The sequence below is a fragment of the Varroa destructor genome, unplaced genomic scaffold (assembly GCF_002443255.2).
Source record: "Varroa destructor unplaced genomic scaffold, Vdes_3.0 BEIS01000003.1, whole genome shotgun sequence".
NCBI classification, from domain to species: Eukaryota; Metazoa; Arthropoda; class Arachnida; order Mesostigmata; family Varroidae; genus Varroa; species Varroa destructor.
In genome coordinates this window covers 6409636-6431635 of record NW_019211456.1, presented here as the reverse complement: position 1 = coordinate 6431635, position 22000 = coordinate 6409636, and the positions used below count along the sequence as shown (strand labels likewise).

The window sequence follows — 22000 nt, the reverse complement described above, 5'->3', positions numbered from 1 at the left end:
TCAAAACACAAAGGTCCTGGTGGTACTTTGGAGCTCCAACAAGAAAATAAGACCTCACGAAACTGCTAGATTTGTCCTTCTGTAGTAAAAAGGCCACGTTTAGTATTTTCTATACAATAGAGTTTTCGAATAAAAAAGAGATCTTTATAAAAAGAGATATCTAGAGCAACTATTAAATTATCAGAAAAGTGTAGAATTTTACGATAGTTCAAGGCTGTTCTGTATAAACTCGAGTTAACTTTATATGATGCCCGCCAGCCTACATTACATACATTGACATTACTCTAAACCATTCAGCCCCATAGTCTCGGCCATGACGTAGCTAGCTACTCCTGCTAATTATCATGCTTCCTCATTAGTGCTTTAAAGATGTCCGAACCAGCATGGTTGTTTTCCAAATAAACTTAAATATTGTTTAATAGCCTATCAGCAGCAATAAGGATTCATTGATCAAATAAATCCAAAAAGTCTGAACATGAAGACGGCAAAAGTATTCGGATGATATAAATATACGCACGTATTAACAATACCCGTAAACATTTTTGCCATTCTGAGCGTTCGGCTACTATTGTTATTTAACAGACGTTTCTGTCTAGAAAAAGTTCAGTCATATAGTTTAAACTTCTACGTTTTACAAGCAGTACGCTTTACAAATCATTGCTACCATAAAATTTCCATAAAACCATAGAATTTGGTTAACGTATGGTATGGTAGGGTCAAATGCTGCAGCCATTATCGATTATTCGACAACAGTCGAACTAAGGTTAGGCTTGACAGTGGCTGTGATTCCGACAATTGATAGAGGGTTTCGGCATGAAACAACTAACGACGCGGTGGGTATTCCGCCCATTTGCCCCCAAAGAACCTCAATAGTCGCCACGGAATAATTTACAAATTCTGGTCGAGTTTATTGACGATTGAGCATATCCACGAGACATAGCCCAGAACGATGGTTTTCCGCTTCCAAAGGCGTCACATTTACAAACACGTATTTTGCAGATTAAAACGCCAACTACTGTTTCAACAAGTTGCCGGAAAGAAGTTTATAGAATTGCAGGCAAATGCAGAAAAGGACGACTTATGCTGAAAGCTTTTCAGAATGGCTAACCAGCTGAAGCATAGCAGACTGGTATGAATGAAGTCGAGTCTTAAGGCAAAAGATTATGCCGGAAAGGGCTGATTACTTTGCATAAAGTAAAACTAAGCCCAATCGTAATTAGGTCCAGAATTTGATCCTGATTAGCTTCAAGCACGACTTTATAACCGGTCATGCTCAATTTTATTCATTTCTAACAAGCAATCCATACTTTGGAACTTCTTCACTTGAAATCAATGGCGGTCGTAGTATCCGTTCTGGTAAGTATCGATAGCAAGTTTTTTTTTTTGTTTTCGTCTATTATTTGTATATCTACAACTCGACGTGAAACCACGTTTACGACGTATTAAAGGGTCGACGCTACAGCCGTTTCTGATGATCGCCAAACACAATGTACAACCATAATTATGTATAACGACGATTTGAATAATCGAAATGTAGGTAACGAGGTAACATGCCGATACTAGCGTAGTTACTACCTCAAACAATCAGTCAAGAGTTACGTATTCGTCAACTTGCCATCATTCCCGCCAGTGTGGTCCCGTAAACATCTAATATATATATATATATATATATATTAGTGACTTACTCCACACCTCAAGAGTACCCCCAAGGAACAAAAATTGGTGTTTGAGCAAATAAAAAAAACAACAACACGTTTAGTCCTAAGCTATCGAATTCCAGACCTAGAATGGTTGGCCTGTTTGTTGCCATTCAAGCCCAATTTATATATCATACCCTTACATATATACATACATCTCGCATTTAACTAGCAGTAAATTTTTTTAGTGTTCTTAATTAAAACAAAGCTCTAATCCTTATAGAAACAAAGTTCGATAAAGGTAGTAAATACGAGACTTCGGATTTCAGCTCTGATAATCTGTTCATCACACTTCGCATGGCTAATAATTGTTGTCGCAATGGCAATAAAACGAATCAGAAGATCACAATGATACGACGTCAATTCGTGACGATTCGGTACTGAGAAACCAAATTGAAAATACGACGCTTGAACGACGCGTGCTTGCCAGGGCCTGTATGAAAATTGTGAGCTGCTTTTTACCAGTCGAAGCCCTCAGATCGATCTGCGCCAACTGCCGCGAACAAACAGTGATAAAGACTTTTTAGTTGCACACATAAATGCCGCAATGCATTGCATATTTTGGGAACTAGCCTAAAAGAGTTCCACGGTCTCTATGAACGACGACTAATTTTAGGCTGGATTCTACTTGAGCCAATTTCTTGACAAACCCATAACTGATTTCCATAAACCAATGGTAAGAGATATGATTGGAATTTTCGTTCTCCTGGCATTACGTGTCGCGCACCCCCGTTCTGTTCTCAAATCACCAGTCAGAGTAGATCTTTTCAATAGCTGACTCGTTTCTATACTCTTCGGCTATAACTGATCGTGTCATAACGGGCCTGACGGATTGGTAAATGTAATCGAGTAGGTCCTGGAGTGCATGAGAAAGGTTCTCCTTAACATAACTACCATCCTGGACGCTACGATGCTCCCCCCGCAGATTGGATCCTACATTTTCCGTTACATGCTATTCAGAACCACTGAATGTTGCTGTACTTGATCGTAGTGTCGACAGTGACTTCTCGGACTGCAAAAGGCAAGGGATAGATAATGTGAGCCTTATGATATGACATAAATTTAAAATTAATGAACTTCTTGTACCCTCTTGCAAATAGTCTCCACCTCTTGCTCCGTTAGAGCGCACTCGCCATTCGCAGCCGTTATCTTATCATAGGGCTTAGTTGTAGTTATTACATAGTGCTAATAGCATTGCAGATAAATCAATAGCTAGGCAAATATAGGTAGAGCGAAATTAGGTTAAGATATCGAAAAAAAAGTATATCCCCCAACAATGCTTGGGAAACCGGCATTCTTTTTAACTGGTATTGAAACAAAAGTGTTTATGTTTATGTCGGCGTCATTGACACGAAGTTAGTGGTGCTGGGTGACAGGGTACGAGTTGGTTTATTTACTGAAGGACGTCTAATACGCGTCAAATACGATTCATACTATTTTACCTATATTAACTATGGGCTTCACGTGCTAATGATTTAATCGGCAAGAAGTCAGCAAACGTCAACCTCAAGAAGGTCCCTAAATTCAAGTGAGCCTAGAGGGTGATAGCAACCTGCCCTTTCAACGTTTTTGATTTTGTAATATATTTTTAGCGACTACATGCAAGCTACAACTTTTCCAATAGGTTTTTTTTCTCTGCGAACGTAATCCTGGCTACTAATCAGATAGGTGTATTCACGGGTAGTGCGCGTCAAAGTCTACGACGTTGTTGTCGTAGTCGGAGAAGTAGCTTCACGATCTTTTCAGTCGACTCACTTGAAGTCGAACAGCTGATCAAGAGCCCTAACGATAACAGGACCAACAACTGAGATAGCCTGAGCATCCTGTGTACCCAGTCTGTGCTGCACCGTTTAAAAGGCCGCAGAATTGTTGTCGTAGCCGACGCCATCCTCGCGATCTTTCATCGCGTGAAAACACGTCTGAAGGGAACCAGAGAAAGCGGCAAAACAGCGGTGGCCCGCGCGTCTATCCGTCCGTCAGCGGCTGATGTTGCTGCAGTACCGTTTCCGCGCGCGATCCTTATTACAACATAGCATAGTACAGACGCAAAGAAGGGCGGCGGCAGTAGTTAACAACCAGCACAAAGTAGCCGAGGAGCAGAACTGCCAGTTGCGGCGGTAGCAGCAATAAGCAACTGAGGAGGGACGCATGGCCCGAGCAGAAATAGTCAGTTACAGCGGACGGCAGCAATTGGCGATCTGCTGCTTGCGCTGCTGCGGCGAGATCAACGACCTCAATCGGCATCAGCTACAGCAATAGAAACATCACGACGATGGTGACGGTAGCTGCTGCTGCGGTAACAGCAGGAGCGGCTGTAATGGTCGCGGTGGTGGCAGTTGTTGCGAAGCACTGCCGCTATAATGACGCCTCGCCGTAGCGGTTGCTGCGTAGGTCACCAGCAAGCAGCTATCGTCGCCGTCGCCACTGGCAGGCTACGGCAAGCTGCGTGTAAGTCTGTGTTTGTGCACCGTAGACACACAAACGCACACACAGACACACACCAAAAGACAGCCATGCCGCTGATCCACAACAAAATAACATGAATAACATAACCGACGGCAACGGCAGGCGGCGACAACATGGAGGAAGGCCCTTGGTCACCCTCTCTCTCTCTCTCCTTCTCTTTCTTTCTTTCTCTCTGTATTTCTCTGGCGATGCGACGCTGCCGGTACCGGGACCGTTAACGAGAGACCTACCGGCAGCTACGGCGTCAACTGACCGGCCGGCAGCTCACTCGATCGCTCCTTTGACGGTGACGGTGCATATGATACACACACACACACACACACACACACACCCACACACACACACACACACACACAGACACACAAACACACACACACACAGACTCACACACACACACACAAACACACACACACACCCATACACACACACACCCACAAACACATACACATACACATATACACACACTCACACAGGCATACACACACACTCACACAGGCAGACACACAGGCACACACGCGCGCACGCACGCACGCACGTACGCACACGCAACATACCCACACACAACAGCCACCGGCACCATCACGGTTACCACCAGCAACTGTCGCTGCCACAGAACAGCGAACAGTGGGTACTGGCACTCGTTCGCTGCTGATGGTGGTGAGGAAAAAGTGGAGACAAACAGACGGACAGACAGACAGATAGACAGACACATAGACAGACAGACAGACAGGCGGACGGACGGACGGACGGACGGACGGACGAACGGACGGACGGACGGACAGACGGACAGACAGACAGACAGACGACTCACCACGGCTGGCAGACAGAGACTGGGTATAAGCAAGACGAACAGTCAGAGCAGAGCGCGCCCCAAGTGCGGTGCTCCTCCGCGCAAAAGCGCCCAACCCGAGCTAGGCCGAAATAGAGAAACGGGACGACGCAAACATTGTGTACACTGTTTTGCATTAGTGTTAACTCTGCGCGGGGATGTTCGTATGATAGCGCGCCGGTGCACAAAACAACAGTTCGATGGTGAGGAGTAAGTACGAGGGCGCAGTGCTTCGACAGGTGACTTATATACAGGCACAATCGTGCCAATTATAGGTGAATTACAGTTACGCATTCAAGTGCAAACCTTTGCCGCTAGCTAGCTATTACAGGAAGGCAAGCGTACCCCACGGAGGGGCCCTAAAGCCTGTTTTTTATCTAATCCTCTTATCCTCACATTATCATAAGTTGAGCGATACGCTTCCCCTTCCACCTCACCTAAGCCATCTCTATATTACCATTATTATCTAATTATAGTCATCGATTTCGTTGTGTATCTTTTATCGTTGATTCTGTCCAATGTCAACCCCTCTGTTCATGTACTACAACCGATGATGAAAAGGAAGACGACATTAAAGTCGCCCACTATCAACATAATCACGTGTGTGCAAAGTTGACGTTGTTAAGAACTGTATCGTCAGCGGCAAGAGTGACATTATAGGAACTTCTGCTACAACCGTAGCTAGTGTTATTCGACAGAGAGATAAATAAGCGACGTACTCTGTGCGTCCATCCATACGAGGACTATGGAACTGGTGCTTGCACAACTGCCAACGGATTTGTCAGTAAGCGCGGTTAGTAATAAGGCGGCCAAAGACCTGCAGGGTCGATTTGGAGGTCGTGGAAGCTCGTGGTCACGGGAAGAGACGTCGATTCTGCTAGACGTTTACGAAGTGGAAATGGCCAAAGAAGATGCCAACTTCGACAAGAATTCACCATCCATGATGGTGCCGAAGTTTCAGTCCATATACAGAACAATCTCGGATGTACTCACACAAAATGGCTTCCAGCGCAGCCCAATGCAAGTTCGTGAACGCCTTAAGAGGCTAAAACGAGATGTTCGTGAACATAAGCAGGGAGAATTTACCGCACGCGTAAGCGCCATAGTTGGCCGTTCGCCTTATACACGACCGAGCCTGATTCAACAGGCTGCACTTGGTCGGCCGGACAAAGAGCGTATTCTCCGAGGTCTTGGTGATAAGGACCGCCTTGAAGGCTACTACCCGGTGGCGGACATCATGGCGGCAGAAATCTCCTATCCCGATGACGACGAACCGAGTAAGTTTTTATACAATGCGTGGGTCATACATTCCTGTTATCATGTGCTACACATAAAATTTCGTTTGCAGTGTTTCCATATCCGTAATAGATAAACATTATTTTTTTTTCATCCCAAAATAGGTTGTGTTAGATACTTCCGGAAGCACTTTCTGGTTCTATTACGTCTATATGCAAACGATAGGATACTGTCTGTAATATCAGATTAAGGAGAATGTGCAGCGCGCATTTGAAAAAGGACGCCGAACGCATGAGAATCGCTGGAAGAGAAAAAGCTACGTGCTTGACCATTTTGGTTTTACATAAGACATTCGTGATGGTAAAAAGATACCTATTTACCTACTGCTTCATCCCATATCGAAACTGCATTGTTGTCCTTACGTATGGCAAATCCTTTTTGAACACGGTTGGTCTGTATCTTGGTGAGAGACAGTCACCCGCTGACATCAGTGAACTAACGGTAGCCATGCGCATATACTGCTACTAAACACATTGACGCGATATTCGACCATTCTCGGGCCACTCCGGTGTATAAACGATCCTGACTCTAGAGCTCCAGAGCTACGTAGATCACGTAAGGTGGCATAACGCTGCTTAAATGAATCTCTGCTCAACAGTTTGCCATTGACTCCTATCAGGATCCTAGCGCATTGCGCTTTAAAGGTTGTTCGTACGAAAAAAAAAGGGCAACCTGCTTTCCCTTGCTGAAAATATTTAAAAGAAAAAACTATTATCTTTGACTACAAAATAATACCTAGAATGTTCGGCGAAAAGTGGTCTCTGGACCGATCCACCGTAGGTAGGCCCTCTACAAAAAAATCACGCATCGTAAGATAAGCTTACCCATAGTATGGATATTACTTACCTACGACATAATTTTCTTAATTAATCAACAATTTTATCAATAAGTTGTTTACTCGTTGTGCCATTAAGCCTTTTATTTGGCTGTAAAATCATTAGCACAAATAAACTATATACTGTCTACATAATGGTCATATTATTGAGTTGTGCGTATCTAGTTTATTATGACTATACCGTCCAATGATTGTAATAGTTATATTTGTAGTGATCGACAAAATAACGAATTATTTTAAATGTCTGTTATCCATACAAGTTGTAACTTTGATTGATTTAAGCGATAAGTTACGCTTACTGTGGTAGAATTGTTGTTAGCACGTCACTTTTGCAAAGTTTCCGTTCTACCAAAAAAAAAAGAGACACGGAACTAACTAGTACATCGCTGCTGTTTTATATGCGTATAATCTTTCTTGGTCTATTTTACGGTACTAAACATTCACTTGGAAGATGTAACTTTGGCGTGCGTGCGTACACAGTAAAATTCACGTCTAAAACTATAGGTAGAGCAATGTAATGAGACCTTGATGCTTTACCTTTCCGGAACTTAACACGTATTGCTCCCGGAGGTCATCGCCTTCTGTCACTGAACCCTATATGGGTCGCGTAGCTCCTCCTCCTCCTCCACCCCTCTTCCCCCCAGAATACTCCTTTAGCTTTTTTCTTAACCAACAAACTTCTATTTAAGCAACCGCGTAGCCATTTATATATACCGTTTCTGGAAGGCGTTTGAAATCTGGATTAATGACTGTTATACAAACTGATGCTATCATGCCGCAGCATAACGTCAGGAAAAGCATATATTCTGTTACGCACCAGTATATCTTATGCTAAGAATTTTCTCATGAAACATAGCCCAGCAAGTCCAAAAATGATTCCTTTTATCCTTAATACGTTCTACAGCCTAAAACGATAATAATATACCCTTATTGTCATTTTTATCATTCGGTCATTTCAGTGTTGAATTTGCGTTGGCTTATACGATTTCTTTCCTTTGCAGGTTATGTTGTATTAATTCGATGTGAATTAGATAGAAAAAAAAAGAGATTATAGCATAAACCAGGAAACGTCATGTTTAGTTGTATCACGCTAAAAAACGTGGCACATACAGCGTTGCATTCAAACAGCTGCCTACTAAACAATTCTCTCCAGCATCAGCCAGTTTCCGTTTTGCAAACCTGTGAAACTATTACCTGAGAACATTATTGATCACTGGCTTGCGAGGCAAGCGACCACAAGGCTGAACGCGATTTCAAGGCACGCTTGAAAAAGTAGGCCTCTCTCACATCTATCGCTATAGTATAACGTAGCTTAAGTTGAACCTGCCTTAGAAATCGACGACCTATCATCTTCGGTCATCGATCGCTGTTGTTGCACGATGACACCGACTGCCCGGTGCCCTCCACCTGTCACGCATCCACTTACGCACAAGGGGCGCCGTTGAGGACTATGCGCGAATATATCGCCGATTGAATGTCAGTGTTAGAAAGTAAGCGAGTTTGGTTAAGCCGCAAGAGTACATTGCAGCGCGCAGGACGAACGCTTCAGGGCGTCGCCATCGCTGGGCTAGTGGCCTAACGAACTTGGCCCCGGTGGCATTGGCCCATTTGCCACTCACAATCACAGTGCAATATTAGACGCTTGGTATAAGTACATCTACATGCTTTTCTGACTGTATTGAGTAATAACGTTTGTACGTACGTACGTACATACGTACGTATGTATGCGTGTGGTGTGATTCTGTCTGCATGCGTATGCGTCAGTGGAGTCACCGCGACCCAAACGGCTTTCCATACGATCGATGGATGTTGTGGGGCCATCGGCCGCTGTCAGTAAGAGCTTACGCTAAGAGCAACGCTCTCTACGAAGTAATCTGCGAAGCAACGCTACGCAACGTGGTGGCTTCCTACGTAGCGATTAATCTGTATGGAAGTAGATCTATGGCAGTATTTGTCCCGATTAAGTATGATATTCCCTGTTCGCTGTTACCGACTTGTAGGTGGTTGACCGTAGACGAGCCCTGCTATCTGGTGTAAGCTAGACATTGCCTTCTTATAGAAGGTTTTCAGCGTGGACAGCAGCTTCCAGGGTATTTCTATGAGATTCCTCTGGCAGCTAGCTGCTTTCTCCTAAAACACATCTACGAAATACGTGAACGTTTGTATACTTTTGATCCCAATGTACGTACGAGAACACTGCAAGGCTAAGCACGAACGCGAGTAGTGGTTTTTCTTTTGTTTTATATTAGTGGGAGACAGCACCGGTCAAAACTATTGTGAGAAATTTGCTTTTGGAAGGGTTCATCTGTTCCCTGCTATGGGCGTACACACGTTCATCAGTATTAGATACCGAACTCTAGAAAATAATAGATGAGCTGAGACACGAGTAACCTTACTGGACAGCTTTTCTAGCAGTAAATCAGCAACACCTGCAGTATATTATGGCCGGCAACCGCTGGCCAGGGAGGACCAACCATTATATGACTTTCCAACCGGTAAGCGACTAGCTAACGTCGGTCTCTGTGCAAGTCTCGCGGTCCGTTCAACCGCCAGCGCTCACTCACTCTGTGCCCATTGCGACGGCGTATAGTGGCAGCGGCAGCGACAGCAACAGTACCATCCTTCTAGCCGGCCTGCTTGACAAACTGACGCGCTACCGATGACGTCACGTCAGCGTGGCAAGAGGTCAACGATCCCAGGCCGCTTATCGCTGCTGGCCGTTTGTCCCCGTTAACGGGGACACGGCTGCAGCAACAGGATCGTAGAGCTCAGCTTTACGGTGGCCCGCAACTGCAGCGGCGACGGCAACAAGAGTCGGGCATTGTTCGATGTTGCTACTACTGCGCCGGCAGTGGCAGCTGGGCGCCGGCTGAGTGGCGTTAGTCGGTGTTGTTATTCCACTCCGGGTGACGTCTGCCGGCTAACAGCAACGCTGGGCTTGGATACGCCGAGGTGGGACTCTTCCTCGCTGCTGTCGTAGTCGTGTGCGTACAAGATAGAACGACGCAGCGAAACAACGAGTCGTCTTCTCTAGACGTCCGCCTCGTGCTCTTCGTCGATAACGCTATTGCTGTTGCAGTATCGAAAAATTGTCGTAACTAAGCACGATCACGAATGCTGTCTATGACGCCACTAATATTGCGACAATAGTATAATAGTAGTCGACGGCCGAACCAAAGGCCATCGCTGACGATTTCAACTTCTGGGCTTCAAAGAAATCTACCACCATTCTTAATTAGTAAATACTGTAACATCTGTTTGGCGAGGTTGGAAGAGAATCGATAGCTTATATTTGATAGGAATTCACTGACGACCGTCGATGTTTGCTCGATAACCATTTGTTAATGAACGACTGCGACGTGCTTGCCTCTAGTTGCGGCGAGCGTCGACGTACGTTTTTTCCGTGCCACTGCTACTATAGCAGGGCAGCAACGCTGACTGATTAAATCGCAATTATATTAACCTTTGTTGGTAAAAACATTCATGCATCAACGAATTATAACTATGACGAGCTTTTGTTATTATCTTTGAGAGACAGCTTTTTGTTGAACGTCTATCGTCATCATTTGACGCTCTCTGTATATGCCTGTACGTAGTAGTGAAGCTAATAAGCGTGCGGCCAAAAAGGCGCACGGACCAACCGACGCGCAGTCTCTGCTTCAAGCGCTAGTCTTCATTTTCGTTCTGTCGCTCACGGCATCACGACCAAACGTTAATAATTACTAATTGCGAGTCTCGAAAAGGTTTTGTAAACAAGTGATTTCTCTGAGCGCAACATCCGTCGATGCATATACATACAATACGTACGTTCGAAATATACTCGTTACCAATGCACGAGGTAAACAGTTCAGCTTGCCACCTGTCCTTTATCTTTATGAATATAGATAAACAACAGAAACAGCTCTAAATTTACCTAGTATGTTTAATGTATGGCTAACTTCTCCTAATATTACATGATGCGATACAAATCTTCGTTGGTATTTTCTCTGTTTCTCCATTCCAACCAGATCAGTTGTTTTCTGCAGTAACAACCAGCGCTAGAATATTAATAGGGCCGCGCGCATCCACCTAGTCATCTACTACCGGTGTCGTCGTCATTTATTACCGGCGTTTAAGTTGTCGCGCTGTTATGCTTTCTCGTGCGGTGGGCCGCAAGCCGTAATAGGTTCGGTGGCTGGCACCAACGGTGCAGTAGTATGACAAGGTAAGGTCAACATAGGTCGTCGGTGGTGATTGGCAGTTCCTTATTGGTCCTCTTTCCGGGCGGTGGCTCGACCCCCGTCCGTTTGCCTGCCCGGCCAAACACGCACATGATTAACGGTTGCGACTGCAGCAGTAACATCATGTCGCACCGTACCGGATGCCGCCACCGCCTGCTTGCAAAGGATCTTTCTCTTCCATTAGTCTTTCTCCCACTTCCCCTGACCGTTGCGTAAAGTCGAATAACGGCCGAGTCGAGTTGATCGGTGATTGAGAAACGCTTTCGGACGTTGCACTCGGCTTGCACTTGCGAGGACGTTCACCCGCCGCCGTCGCTGTCAGCTTTCATCAGCAGGAGAGGCCAGCGGTACAGACTGCAGAGTAAGCAGTAGACAAACATTGAATATAGCATTTTGTGGCCTAGTAGTGACCGTATCGACGTGCCGCGGGCCTACCCTATTGGACCTACACCATCGATACAGTGAATTGCCTGAGGCTTGCTTGCACTAATGGTAGTGGGTCCAAAGCACCTCGAAGTGTGCTACCTGCTACACACGCTGCATCAAACGTGTTCTATTGCGAAACTGAACAGGGCGGCGCGGGACGGTGAAGGATAGTCTGAGCTAAAGGAACGGAAGAATCTGAGCTCTGAGCTAGCAAGAATATTGGTGTTGTTCCGATGAGATCAACGGCTTATGGTCCAAATAAGTATTTCGAAAAATAGCTACGCCTATAAACCCAAACGCAGATGCAAACGTGCGGACTATACGGGCACGCATTAGCGATAATTATTGCCATCAGTTGACTCACTTTTTCTGTCCAGTAGAGTACAAATCGCTCCTTTTCAACTGACTTTTTTCATTCTACTTTTCATCGTTGTGCCACGTCACCCAGAAGGGAAGTTTTCTTGTTATAACTGTAGTGGGAATCGCGCTCAAATCGCTTAGGAACGATCACATAATACAGGGCGATGCTTTTATAGATCGAGCGCAATGTATGTATTATGCAATAACGTAGCTATAAATGGAAAGCTAAGTATAGGCCAATAAGTGGCCGTAAAATCAGAGAGTTTAAGCTAGGACCGAACTAGACTTCACTGGTATTCAAAATGAAGACAACAAAGGCACCTTAACTATATGCACATTTCTTCGGTTTGATAGGGGATCTGAAGAAACTTGAGCCAAAGCTCGATTGCGCCTGTGTAGTCCCATGGAATTAAAGGCGCAACTTTAACATAGCAGGAAAACGAAAGGTGGGATTTAAGTAATAGAAAAACGCTTACGATTTGTCTGAGATATGCATAATTGCATAACCTGTGCGGATTCGAAAGTATCCATTCTCGCACTCGCAGATAGGAGTTTAGCAGTAACTCTAATACGACGATTTTTGTTTTTTTTTTTTTACCAAGGTAACAAATTTGCGTTGCTTATGGGATGAAGTTCCAGACAGTAACGTAATATGGTATCGGTCGATTCCGTTTCTTTCCTTTTTCTCACGTCTGAGAAGTCTCCACTGAATTTCGAGACATCTGTGTTATACCGCAAGCAATGATTATTTTTGTGGACAACTGTAATTTCAGCTCCGCTTTCACTGCTCCCTGCCGGCCGGCGTAGACATACAAAAGCAGCAACTTCAAGGCGTGGCAGTATAAATTCCAGTTGGCTTATTAGGTTCGACTCGTCCTGTTTGTAATGTTGCCCTTGATGGCTTCCATGTCCTTGTCGTCGTGTCATTTCTTTGCCCATGACATTCATGGAGGCTTTATTCGACGCTGCCAGGCGTCGTTTCCTTACTCCAGCTACGGTGCATCGGCCGCTGTCGTCGAAAAGGCTATCGACCGGCGACCCACCAGCGTGTGTGTATGGTGCAAAGGACTTGCTTACACACAAATACACATAGACGTTAAAGACACGAATTTATCATGTGGCCGCCGTATAGCTTAGCTAGTATCTAGACAGTTTGTTTTCAAAAAACAATTTTTGAAAAAACCACACTAGCCTACCAGTTCCGCGGCGGTTAGCCTGACAGCGCTATGATAGAAGGGCGGGCGGGGGAACTACACGCTTGGCGCAGAGCGCGTCAGCTGATCTGAAGGCCATCCCTGTGCTCATTCGTTGTCTGTAGCTGTTGCTGAACAGCGCGTTCCGTTGACAGCGAATGCTCTGCCGGTTGACCGCTCGTTCGTCCAAGCGGCCAGGCCGACCCATCGTCTCTCTTCTACAGAATATCGCGGAAAGACAGCGACAGCAGCGGCATGAACGTTTGCCTGCCGTGTGTTCACCGTCTACACCAGCGCTGTTTACGGCTGTAGCGTCGTTCTGACAGTGCGGTTGAGGTGAACGACCCTTCGCTGACCCAGAGCGAGTTCGTCGTAACACTTTCTGAGCAACAGTAGCAGCAGCAGCAGCAGCAGCACCGCAAGCAACCACAACTCCCTCGGGAACTTCTGCCGCTCGTGCTGTTACGCGAGCGCATTGCGCGCAAACCGCAGTGGCTGGCGTTCGCATTGGGGCTGCTATGCCGCGACTAACAGTGATAGGCCTTTGACGACGATGGCTTCGACGCGTTCTACGACGGACGGCGACGAGTCCCAAATGCGGCTGAACGCCGCGATGAGGCCTTGTAACCGGACAATGATCCCAAGCTCTTGGTGGGCGGCCTCAGGCTGGCAGCCCGTGGCCCTAGCTCCAACTCCAGGGCTCCAACGTTAAGTTCAATTTGTGTTTGCTCCCTGCAATACATAGCAGCCTGCAAAAAGCGTTCAGCCACGAGAAGCGCTGGTGCCGGCCAGGCAACGGCAGGCAGTTCAACCAGCGTTGCTTCCTCCCGACCAAGTGTGGCAGAGTGGCATGTCCCCCTTACGCGGCGGCTGGTTTTACACATACGGGCTGTTCACTAAGGCTAGTTGGTTATTCTCTGACATCTAGAGATAGATACGACGGGACCGTTATGGCGCGACCGATGCGCTAGGGTACGGCCTGGCGAGAAAAACAAAGGAGGCAGCGCTACAGGAAGAAACAAGTACAGACGAGTGTGGATCTACTTTATACAGTACTATATATATAGCTAGAAACTGGTTCATCCCCTTTTTGTAGTACTCGCTCTCTGTACATAATGTCTCGTCATAATGACTGTCGTATCTTAGTCCCTATTCTTTCTTCTAGCTAGCGACAGTTATCTTACCCCTGGTGATGCCACCACACCTGGTGCAAATAATGCCGTCCACACAGCGCAATTTGGCCTGCGAACCCGAGTTTTGCTTTGGACGGTTCGAAACTCTCGGAACGAGAGACTAGATATGGCCGCCTCGTGTAGCCAGCCCGCGTTTAACCCAGGTTGACTGTCCGGATGACTAGCGCACTGAGCTGAGTGGGTTTGAACCCGGACACTTGGCCATCTGTGCTGCTTTGCTTGCCCGATTTGCTCCTCGTCGTAGAACCGACGCTTTGGATGGATTTGGTTCTTTCACTCCCAGCATTGTATCCCCTAATTCACCCCAGCCCTGGTATATCTACCTCCTCTAGCGTACCCGGCTGTAGCTCACCTGGTACTCGGTAATTCGGCGCGATTCGCTTCTCCCGAGGCTAGACTTCCTGAGCAGTATCCTCTCTCTCCCCCCCGCCTGCCAACCATTCATGTGTTTGCCCTAACAAAGCAGGCCATGTGGCGCGAACTGGCTTCGACTTTAGCTGTGCTGGCTCCCTGCGTGCACTAGGGCTTCACAGGCTGATGAGACTCGCTAGCGTTTCTAGCTGCGATTTCTTCGAGAGCTAACGTTAAGCGGGAGCGCCTGAAGAGAGTGACGCTCAAGGTCGGGGCTAACAATTCTTATAACTGCCCACTGTTTTTTTCATGCAAAAGCAAGCGCTTCTAAGTTTCATGAAAAGTCATCGTGGAAATTGTTGAAAAAGACTAAAATACCATGTCAATTTTACAAGTAGTGCATGCGTTTGCACAACAAAAATTCGATGCATGGTTTTCAACTTTATCGGAAGTTATCACGTTTTGGCTAGAAGTTGCGCGTGGCCTATTTGGTCAATTGTATGACATAGTCTTTAATGCTAAACAGTGCAATTCTGTGCAGGAACAATAAATTAGAATTGATTTCTTCTGTACTGAGCGCGTGCTGTATGCATATTTAGGTCGTGGAATTATGCGTCCACATATGATGTAACAAGACGGAATTGGTTTTGTATACTTTGCCGTCTATCTATTATGTACGCTCGAGGTGTATAGTCGTCACAGATACGACAACGGCTCGTCCGTCAATCATCATTGTGTAAAGTCGAATGTATACTTCGCTTCTACTCCAGTAGGCGCACACTTCGCGTATTCGCGTGGTGAGGCAAGCAACGTGCGATGTTTCGTTGAACTACGTATATTCAGGTAGCTATGCAAATTGCTAGGCCCAAATCGTATGTCTTGGTGGTTTAGGACGTGCAGTCGTTAGCCAATCCTATGGGAATGCAAGCATGGGAGCTGGACTTGAGCGTGCGACGTTGTCTGCGATCTTGGATACAAGGACGGGGGGACTGCTAGGGAACTTCCTCTAGGCTGTTGCCGTCATTGACCCCGAGACGCATCGAGAGCGGCCGGGCCAGATGCTCTCCCAGACGACCTCTACTGATGCTCTCGCCATCCCCTCTGTTGGGCTTCGCTCTTGGAGCCCATCGCTGGAGATGATGTGCTCGATGCCGCTGCAGCCGCCACCGCCTTGTGGCCATGTTAACGCCGCCATCCAGCTGCCGCCGTCGGCGATAATGCCTGCTGCCTACTACTGCCCAACTGGTAGAACAGCCTCGGCTTAGTCAGTCGCCGTGGCTGGTGCCCCAATTCTACTATGCTCGAACTCCCATTGTTGTGGGATAGTCGCTGGCCTCCCGATGGTTGCCTCCTACACCCCCCCGCTGGCTAGACCCCGATCTCGGCTGCGAATGAACAACGATAGCAGACCGAGAGCACTCTACTACACAACGAGAATAGAGTAAACGGTCCAGTACGACAAACCTAGGTCTAACCATTACCGTTCAGAGTCTAGTTTGCTTTTCGTCTAAGAGAAGAAGCAGCCGACGACGCTCGCGATATACACGAACCGCTTCCCAAACCAGCTGAACCAAAACCCGACAGTAGCTATCCACTGAACAGCGTCCATCTTTGTATTCAGACATAAGGTGGCTTACGCAGTCATTCAGAAATTCAGGAAAGTCAACTATATGCACATCTCTAAAAATGATGAGGCGACATTAACTTCTCACTATAAATGGTTTGCGAATTAATTGCCACTGAATAGGTCAAGTAGGCCAGTGCAGCTAGCTAACCATATAAACTGGTCACTTTGTTTGCTTTGATGCCGTATGGCACATTTCATCGTAGTTTGTTACTTAGCTAACTTCTAGACGTTCAGGAATAGGCCAACGATCTTAAGCCCAAGTTTATGTACGTTTGTCGATGTTGACCGTAGCTTGCACTCGTTAACCGTATTGCTAAGCGCAGTATAAAGCTGATTGCTACTGCTATTTTACCGTAGTGTGACAGTGTAATCTTGCGAGCGGTAGATTACATCACCGAATTTAGTGATTGTGACTTACCAGGTACCGAAATAGTGGGTGCTCCATGTATCTACGGGATCGGTAATTCCTGCCACCTATTCTGAAGCACTGCATAGGCGACGGCCTGCAGACAATTTGGCACTGCCATCGACTGCCTGCCACTCGTCTATGTCGCTTTGCTGCTGAAACCGCGTTCCCGTGTATTGTCTGAATGCTGCTGCTGCTGTTATAACTGCCGCCGCCCTTCTGACCAGCAGCAACAGCGCGGACAATCGGTCGAAAGTTCATCAGCTGCTTTGCCGCCCCGTAGCTCTTCGTAGTCTTCCATAGTCTCTTGGCGCAGTTGCTATTCAGCGCATAGCGAAGTACTGAAGCAGTAGCCGACCCGTGCTGCTGTTCTGTCGCGGCAGTCGATGGTCAGCAGCCCCGTCGTGACCCAGATGCCGTCACGGGCGACGGCGGCAGCAGAAGCCGAGAGCGGCCACAGCCAGCAAACACTCTGCGTTCGACTCCAGAAAGCGTTGCCAGAAGTTCATTTGTGCCACACATAAACCGGGCAGATGAAGACACTTTTTTTTCGATGGAACGCCAAATATGGCGACGAAGAAGGAGCAGCCCTTGATATCCGTCTGCTTGTTTTTTCGTAGTAGACACGCTTGCTAGAGTGGGGCCTTTGCTGTTCGTTGCTTCTGCTTCGTTTATAGAAGAACCGGCTTTTCTTGATACAGCCCCGGCACTCGACGCAGTCCATGGCGGCGTGATGTTTGGGGAACGAGGTCACTTGCGTCACACTGTGACATCCACGTAAGCAGCCGTCAACTGAATCAGCTGAATCGCAACAATCACCACGATGACCTCTACGCCGTTATTTTTATGCTCATAACACTCCCGCATCGTTGTTGTTGTTGTTTTTATTGTCTAGGTAGTACAATAAGTCACCAGAAGATAGCACGACCCTACTTGATAACAAACAGCGTTCGTTCATTCGGTTTGACTTCCAGCGTCGGACAGCCCGATCTCGATGAACGCCGAAGTACCAGAGGGTGCTTCTTCAGAGACCGAACACCATGATTCCTCCTCATCTGAGCATGAAGAAAGCAAATCAACCCGAAGTGACAAGCAGAGAGTGCCCAGCTCCAATGGTCATAGCCCAACAGTGATAGCCGCTCCTAAGGAAAAAAGCTCCCTGAGCACGTCGTCGAATTCGTCGAGCATGCGATCGTCGCCCGTGGCCCGTACACCGCCAGACACGCCGACTCCGCAACATTCGAGCACCGCGCCGTCTCTTCCTACAGGCGCTATCACGCCTTTGCCTTGTCATATTCCATTGCATCCGCCGCCCGCACCATCACATCATGTCACTCCCTATCCTTCGCCAGCGATATACGCCACCCTGGAGCAGGCTTACAGGCACCAGCGGCTCTGCAAGGAAGAACTGCACAATGATCCGCTACCCCCGGCTCCGCCATCGCCTGCACCAGCTCTCCCTATCAACTTGTCACTTCACCAAGGAATGATGTTTGGCCTGCCCCCTAACGTGGTCGGCGCACCACCAACGGGTCCGTCGAAGTCACAAACCCCTGTCATCCAGCCTCCTCAGAGGTCCGTTTCGCCTCAGTGTTCCAGCTGCTCCTACACAGCTCAGGAGCAAAAGAGGATTCATGTATTGCTCCAAAAGATCATTACGGATAACAAGGTCAACGCTGAGAACCAAATGCTGTTCCAACGACAAATGATGGCCCACCTCAACTGCATTACCTACACATTACAAGGATTACAGAGCCTTCAAGGAGTCGCAGCAAGAGTATCACCCCTCACTCCGCCCGATTCCTCAAAGCGGTACTCGTTCTCGGAGAGCCACAGTAATGGCGAAGATAATGATGCCGGCTCACCTGTGTCACCTGTCAGAGACCTTAATTAATTAGAGTAGGATATCCACCTAACAGGTAATGATTACACATACGACGCACGAACGAAATCCTAACGTGGGAAGAAATGTAATTCAAACTAATTAGAGTCATACATATTTATAAACTAATAAGATAAAAAGAAAGACCTTTTTCCATTTTTGGGGCCCTACCAATACATTCACGCTGTTTACAAAGACGCTTTCTAAACCTTAACTTTTTGTAGGCATGTGGCGTACAAGAGTAGCATATGCGTGTGTGCATATAGATTGTGATAAAGGAAGACAAACAGCACGCGAACAGTAACACATGTTTAGCCCTGCATCATCTATAGGGCTTAAAGGTAATCGGCACGTAGTTTCCATGATAGCTTAGCGGGTAAGGTGTATACTTGCCAATCGTTGCAGTGTGGGTTTAAATTCGAGCATGGACACACGTTGTCTCGTGCTGAAAGACAGCCGATCGATGAAGTGGACACGTAAAGAGAAAACAGACATATATCTAAAGACGTATAGGAAAATCACACGAACTGGACTGAGCAACCGAAACCGTCTGTCCGTCCATACCTTCGTTAAATGGGCCGTAACCCCCCGCTGTGTACACATTTATAAATATCTAATTAACAGTAATACCATTATGGTTCGCCTCCATGCCCAGTCGCCTTTCGTACTACGAACGAGACGCGCTAGTGGTAACTAACAATAGGAAATACATATATAGTCAGTGTTTTATATTTCGTCACGTCATTTGTTATCTGTGACATAATTGTCGTGCCGCTATGTAGTCGAATATAGGCAACTAGGGAGCAAAACGACGACACTGGCGGGTCCGAGTGACAAAATACGCCCCCAACAAACGAAGCTCACTGGAGGAAAAGATGCGATGTTGTTATAACCCCTAATCCACCCCCGAGTTATTCCACACGGCCATTTTACCCAACCAACCCGTCAGTTATCGAAGTACAACCAAACTGTAAAATCGTACGAGATGTGCGAGCGCCCTCTGTAGACTATTTCTTATGATTTTTATACGTATGGGTACACATAGCTAGCTAGCCATTATCATATAAAGGCATGCATATGGACAGAGATCAATCAAGTTCACTGTACATTGTATGGAGCGGTTAAGCGCAAAGAAGGACGAAGTAAGCTAATAGATACTTCATTTGTTTGTGCCTATACACCCGGAGCGAGGATATATATATATATAGTTGTTCAGCTGCGCTCAAGTGATGTGACGAGTATATTGTTTACTATTGGTCTGGTCAGAGGTAGCGTTCTAGATATCGCACATAGGAGAGGTAAAAAAAAGAAATATAGATATGTGCTAATTATATGTATGTACAGATCTATTATATAAACGTATATACGCTCTTTTAGGTGAGTTTTACAAGCTACCTTCCTGTTGGATAGAAAAGAAACGTCTTTTCGGGCGGTTTCTGTGGCAGGCCACTGCTTAGTTTGTCAAATATGAACAATTTTCTTATGTCGATGATCCCGCTTCTAAGTTGCGCTAACGTCGTACGCCCTTCTAACTATATTCTTCCCTTTCGGTAGCTGTAATTATTGCGAGATTAAGTTTGCAAAAAAAAACACACACAAAGAAAAACTGTATCTGTCAAACAAGGTCCATGTTGTTTCTGTTCGTTCTTAAGCGCGCGATTTTCTGTTGAAGCTTCTTCACTTTCCGCTACGTTTTTGCTTCAACTGATATAGCCGTCGTGATGTTTTAGCGATCTCCCGATTTTAGCCAATTGCACTAACCGCGCGTTAACCAGCTCAACGGAAAATTGCGGCGACATTTACCGATGAGAATACTGTGAAAAGATAACTTCGGAGGGGTCGCCAATCTGCCGGAGCCTCATTTCATACTATGTCCACTCTCCCAGCCTAAGATCTTGGGTCGTGCCATCATTCGATCACGACGGCGCCATGTTCGGATCGAAACGATGAACGATATCTGTCTAATTGGTCTTTATTGTTGACTGAGATGTGCAACTGAACACGAGACGATGTTTGCGCAGTTGGTGTATCATTCTGTCCCTCTTTTCATAGAGATCTTTACTTACTATGATCATTAGGTAGGACATATTTCGGCAGAAAACAGGGATATAAAATGTTTATCATGTGTAAGGATCAAGGAGTACAGATCGTACCTCGGCCAAAAGCCGGCCGACGGAACGGTGTTAGCGCTGAAAAGTTTATTAGTATCATAATCATAATATCTATTAATAATAATATTTTTAATATGATTATTTTTCTGCTATGATTATTATTATTACAAGTATTATTTGACAGTAACTTTATGAAACCGATAAAGCCGACAAAAATAATTTATAAAAATGTTTTTTTTTTTTTTTTTTTTTTTTTTTTTTTCGAATCGTACGCAACATCGTACGTAGAGAATGAGACAGGCGAAGTAGTGATAGATGAACGATTGAGAAAGGCTGTTCTAATAAGAAAAGGAAAAGACAACAGTATAAGCAGTGATTATTACTAATTATTATTATTATTTGTAATAATAATATAAATTATTAGTATTATTATTATTACAGTTCGCACGAAAAATGAAATGATCTTTTCTGGAAAAGAGAAAAATATAATACAAGATAAATGAAGTAATAGAGAGAAATGAAAATGACCTAACTATTGTGAGATAATAATGAAAGATTGTGTAATGAAGGAAGACTTAATAAAATATATAAAATTATTTATTTCCTGAAACAAGGTATCATTCAATATCTCCTGATATAAATATTATATGACGAGAATATAACTCGGAACGAAAAAAAACTACCTTGTCATATAGTGGTAATTTGCAAATTTAGAAATTTTAGCACACAAATAAATGAAGGTGCTGTAGTGAGCTGGGGGACAACTACTTTGTCATTACATAAACCCTTTTTCTCTGTATACCTTGATGGGTCAGTTGGCAATGCTTACATTCTCTTAGATGGCAATAATGAAAGCGTACTTGGCGCGAAGCTGGCAAAACGAGACAACGCAGAACGTCCTGCCTTGCGTACACTTCGTCCATGAAATGGCGGACCCAACGAATCTCATTACCTCCATATCTATCTGCTTTCAGCCTACCAAGGTCCTACCAAAGGTGCCGCAGCTGAACGTTCCGCGCAAAAGTTGTCACTTCTGCCCGCGATCAGCAGCCAGGCACCAGCACGTGTAACCGCCGTGGCTGGTGACGATTTCAAATAGTGCGTGGGC

General features: G+C 45.9%; 1 protein-coding gene across 3 annotated transcripts; it reads left to right on the top strand.

Annotated features, from left to right (window-relative positions):
* The first annotated feature begins 4886 nt into the window (after window positions 1-4886).
* LOC111247522 (uncharacterized) lies at window positions 4887-21480 on the top strand. 3 transcript variants are annotated; one of them, XM_022798546.2, is made up of 3 exons: window positions 4887-5195; window positions 5554-6269; window positions 17874-21480. In XM_022798546.2, the coding sequence occupies exons 2-3, from the start codon at window positions 5738-5740 to the stop codon at window positions 18791-18793; spliced, it is 1452 nt and encodes a 483-aa protein (XP_022654281.1). In that variant the 5' UTR covers window positions 4887-5195; window positions 5554-5737; the 3' UTR covers window positions 18794-21480. The 3 variants fall into 3 exon arrangements, with proteins under 3 accessions (XP_022654281.1, XP_022654282.1, XP_022654279.1); XM_022798547.2 differs by having other exon boundaries at window positions 4887-5202; XM_022798544.2 differs by having other exon boundaries at window positions 4887-5267; window positions 5558-6269.
* The last annotated feature ends 520 nt before the right edge of the window (window positions 21481-22000 follow it).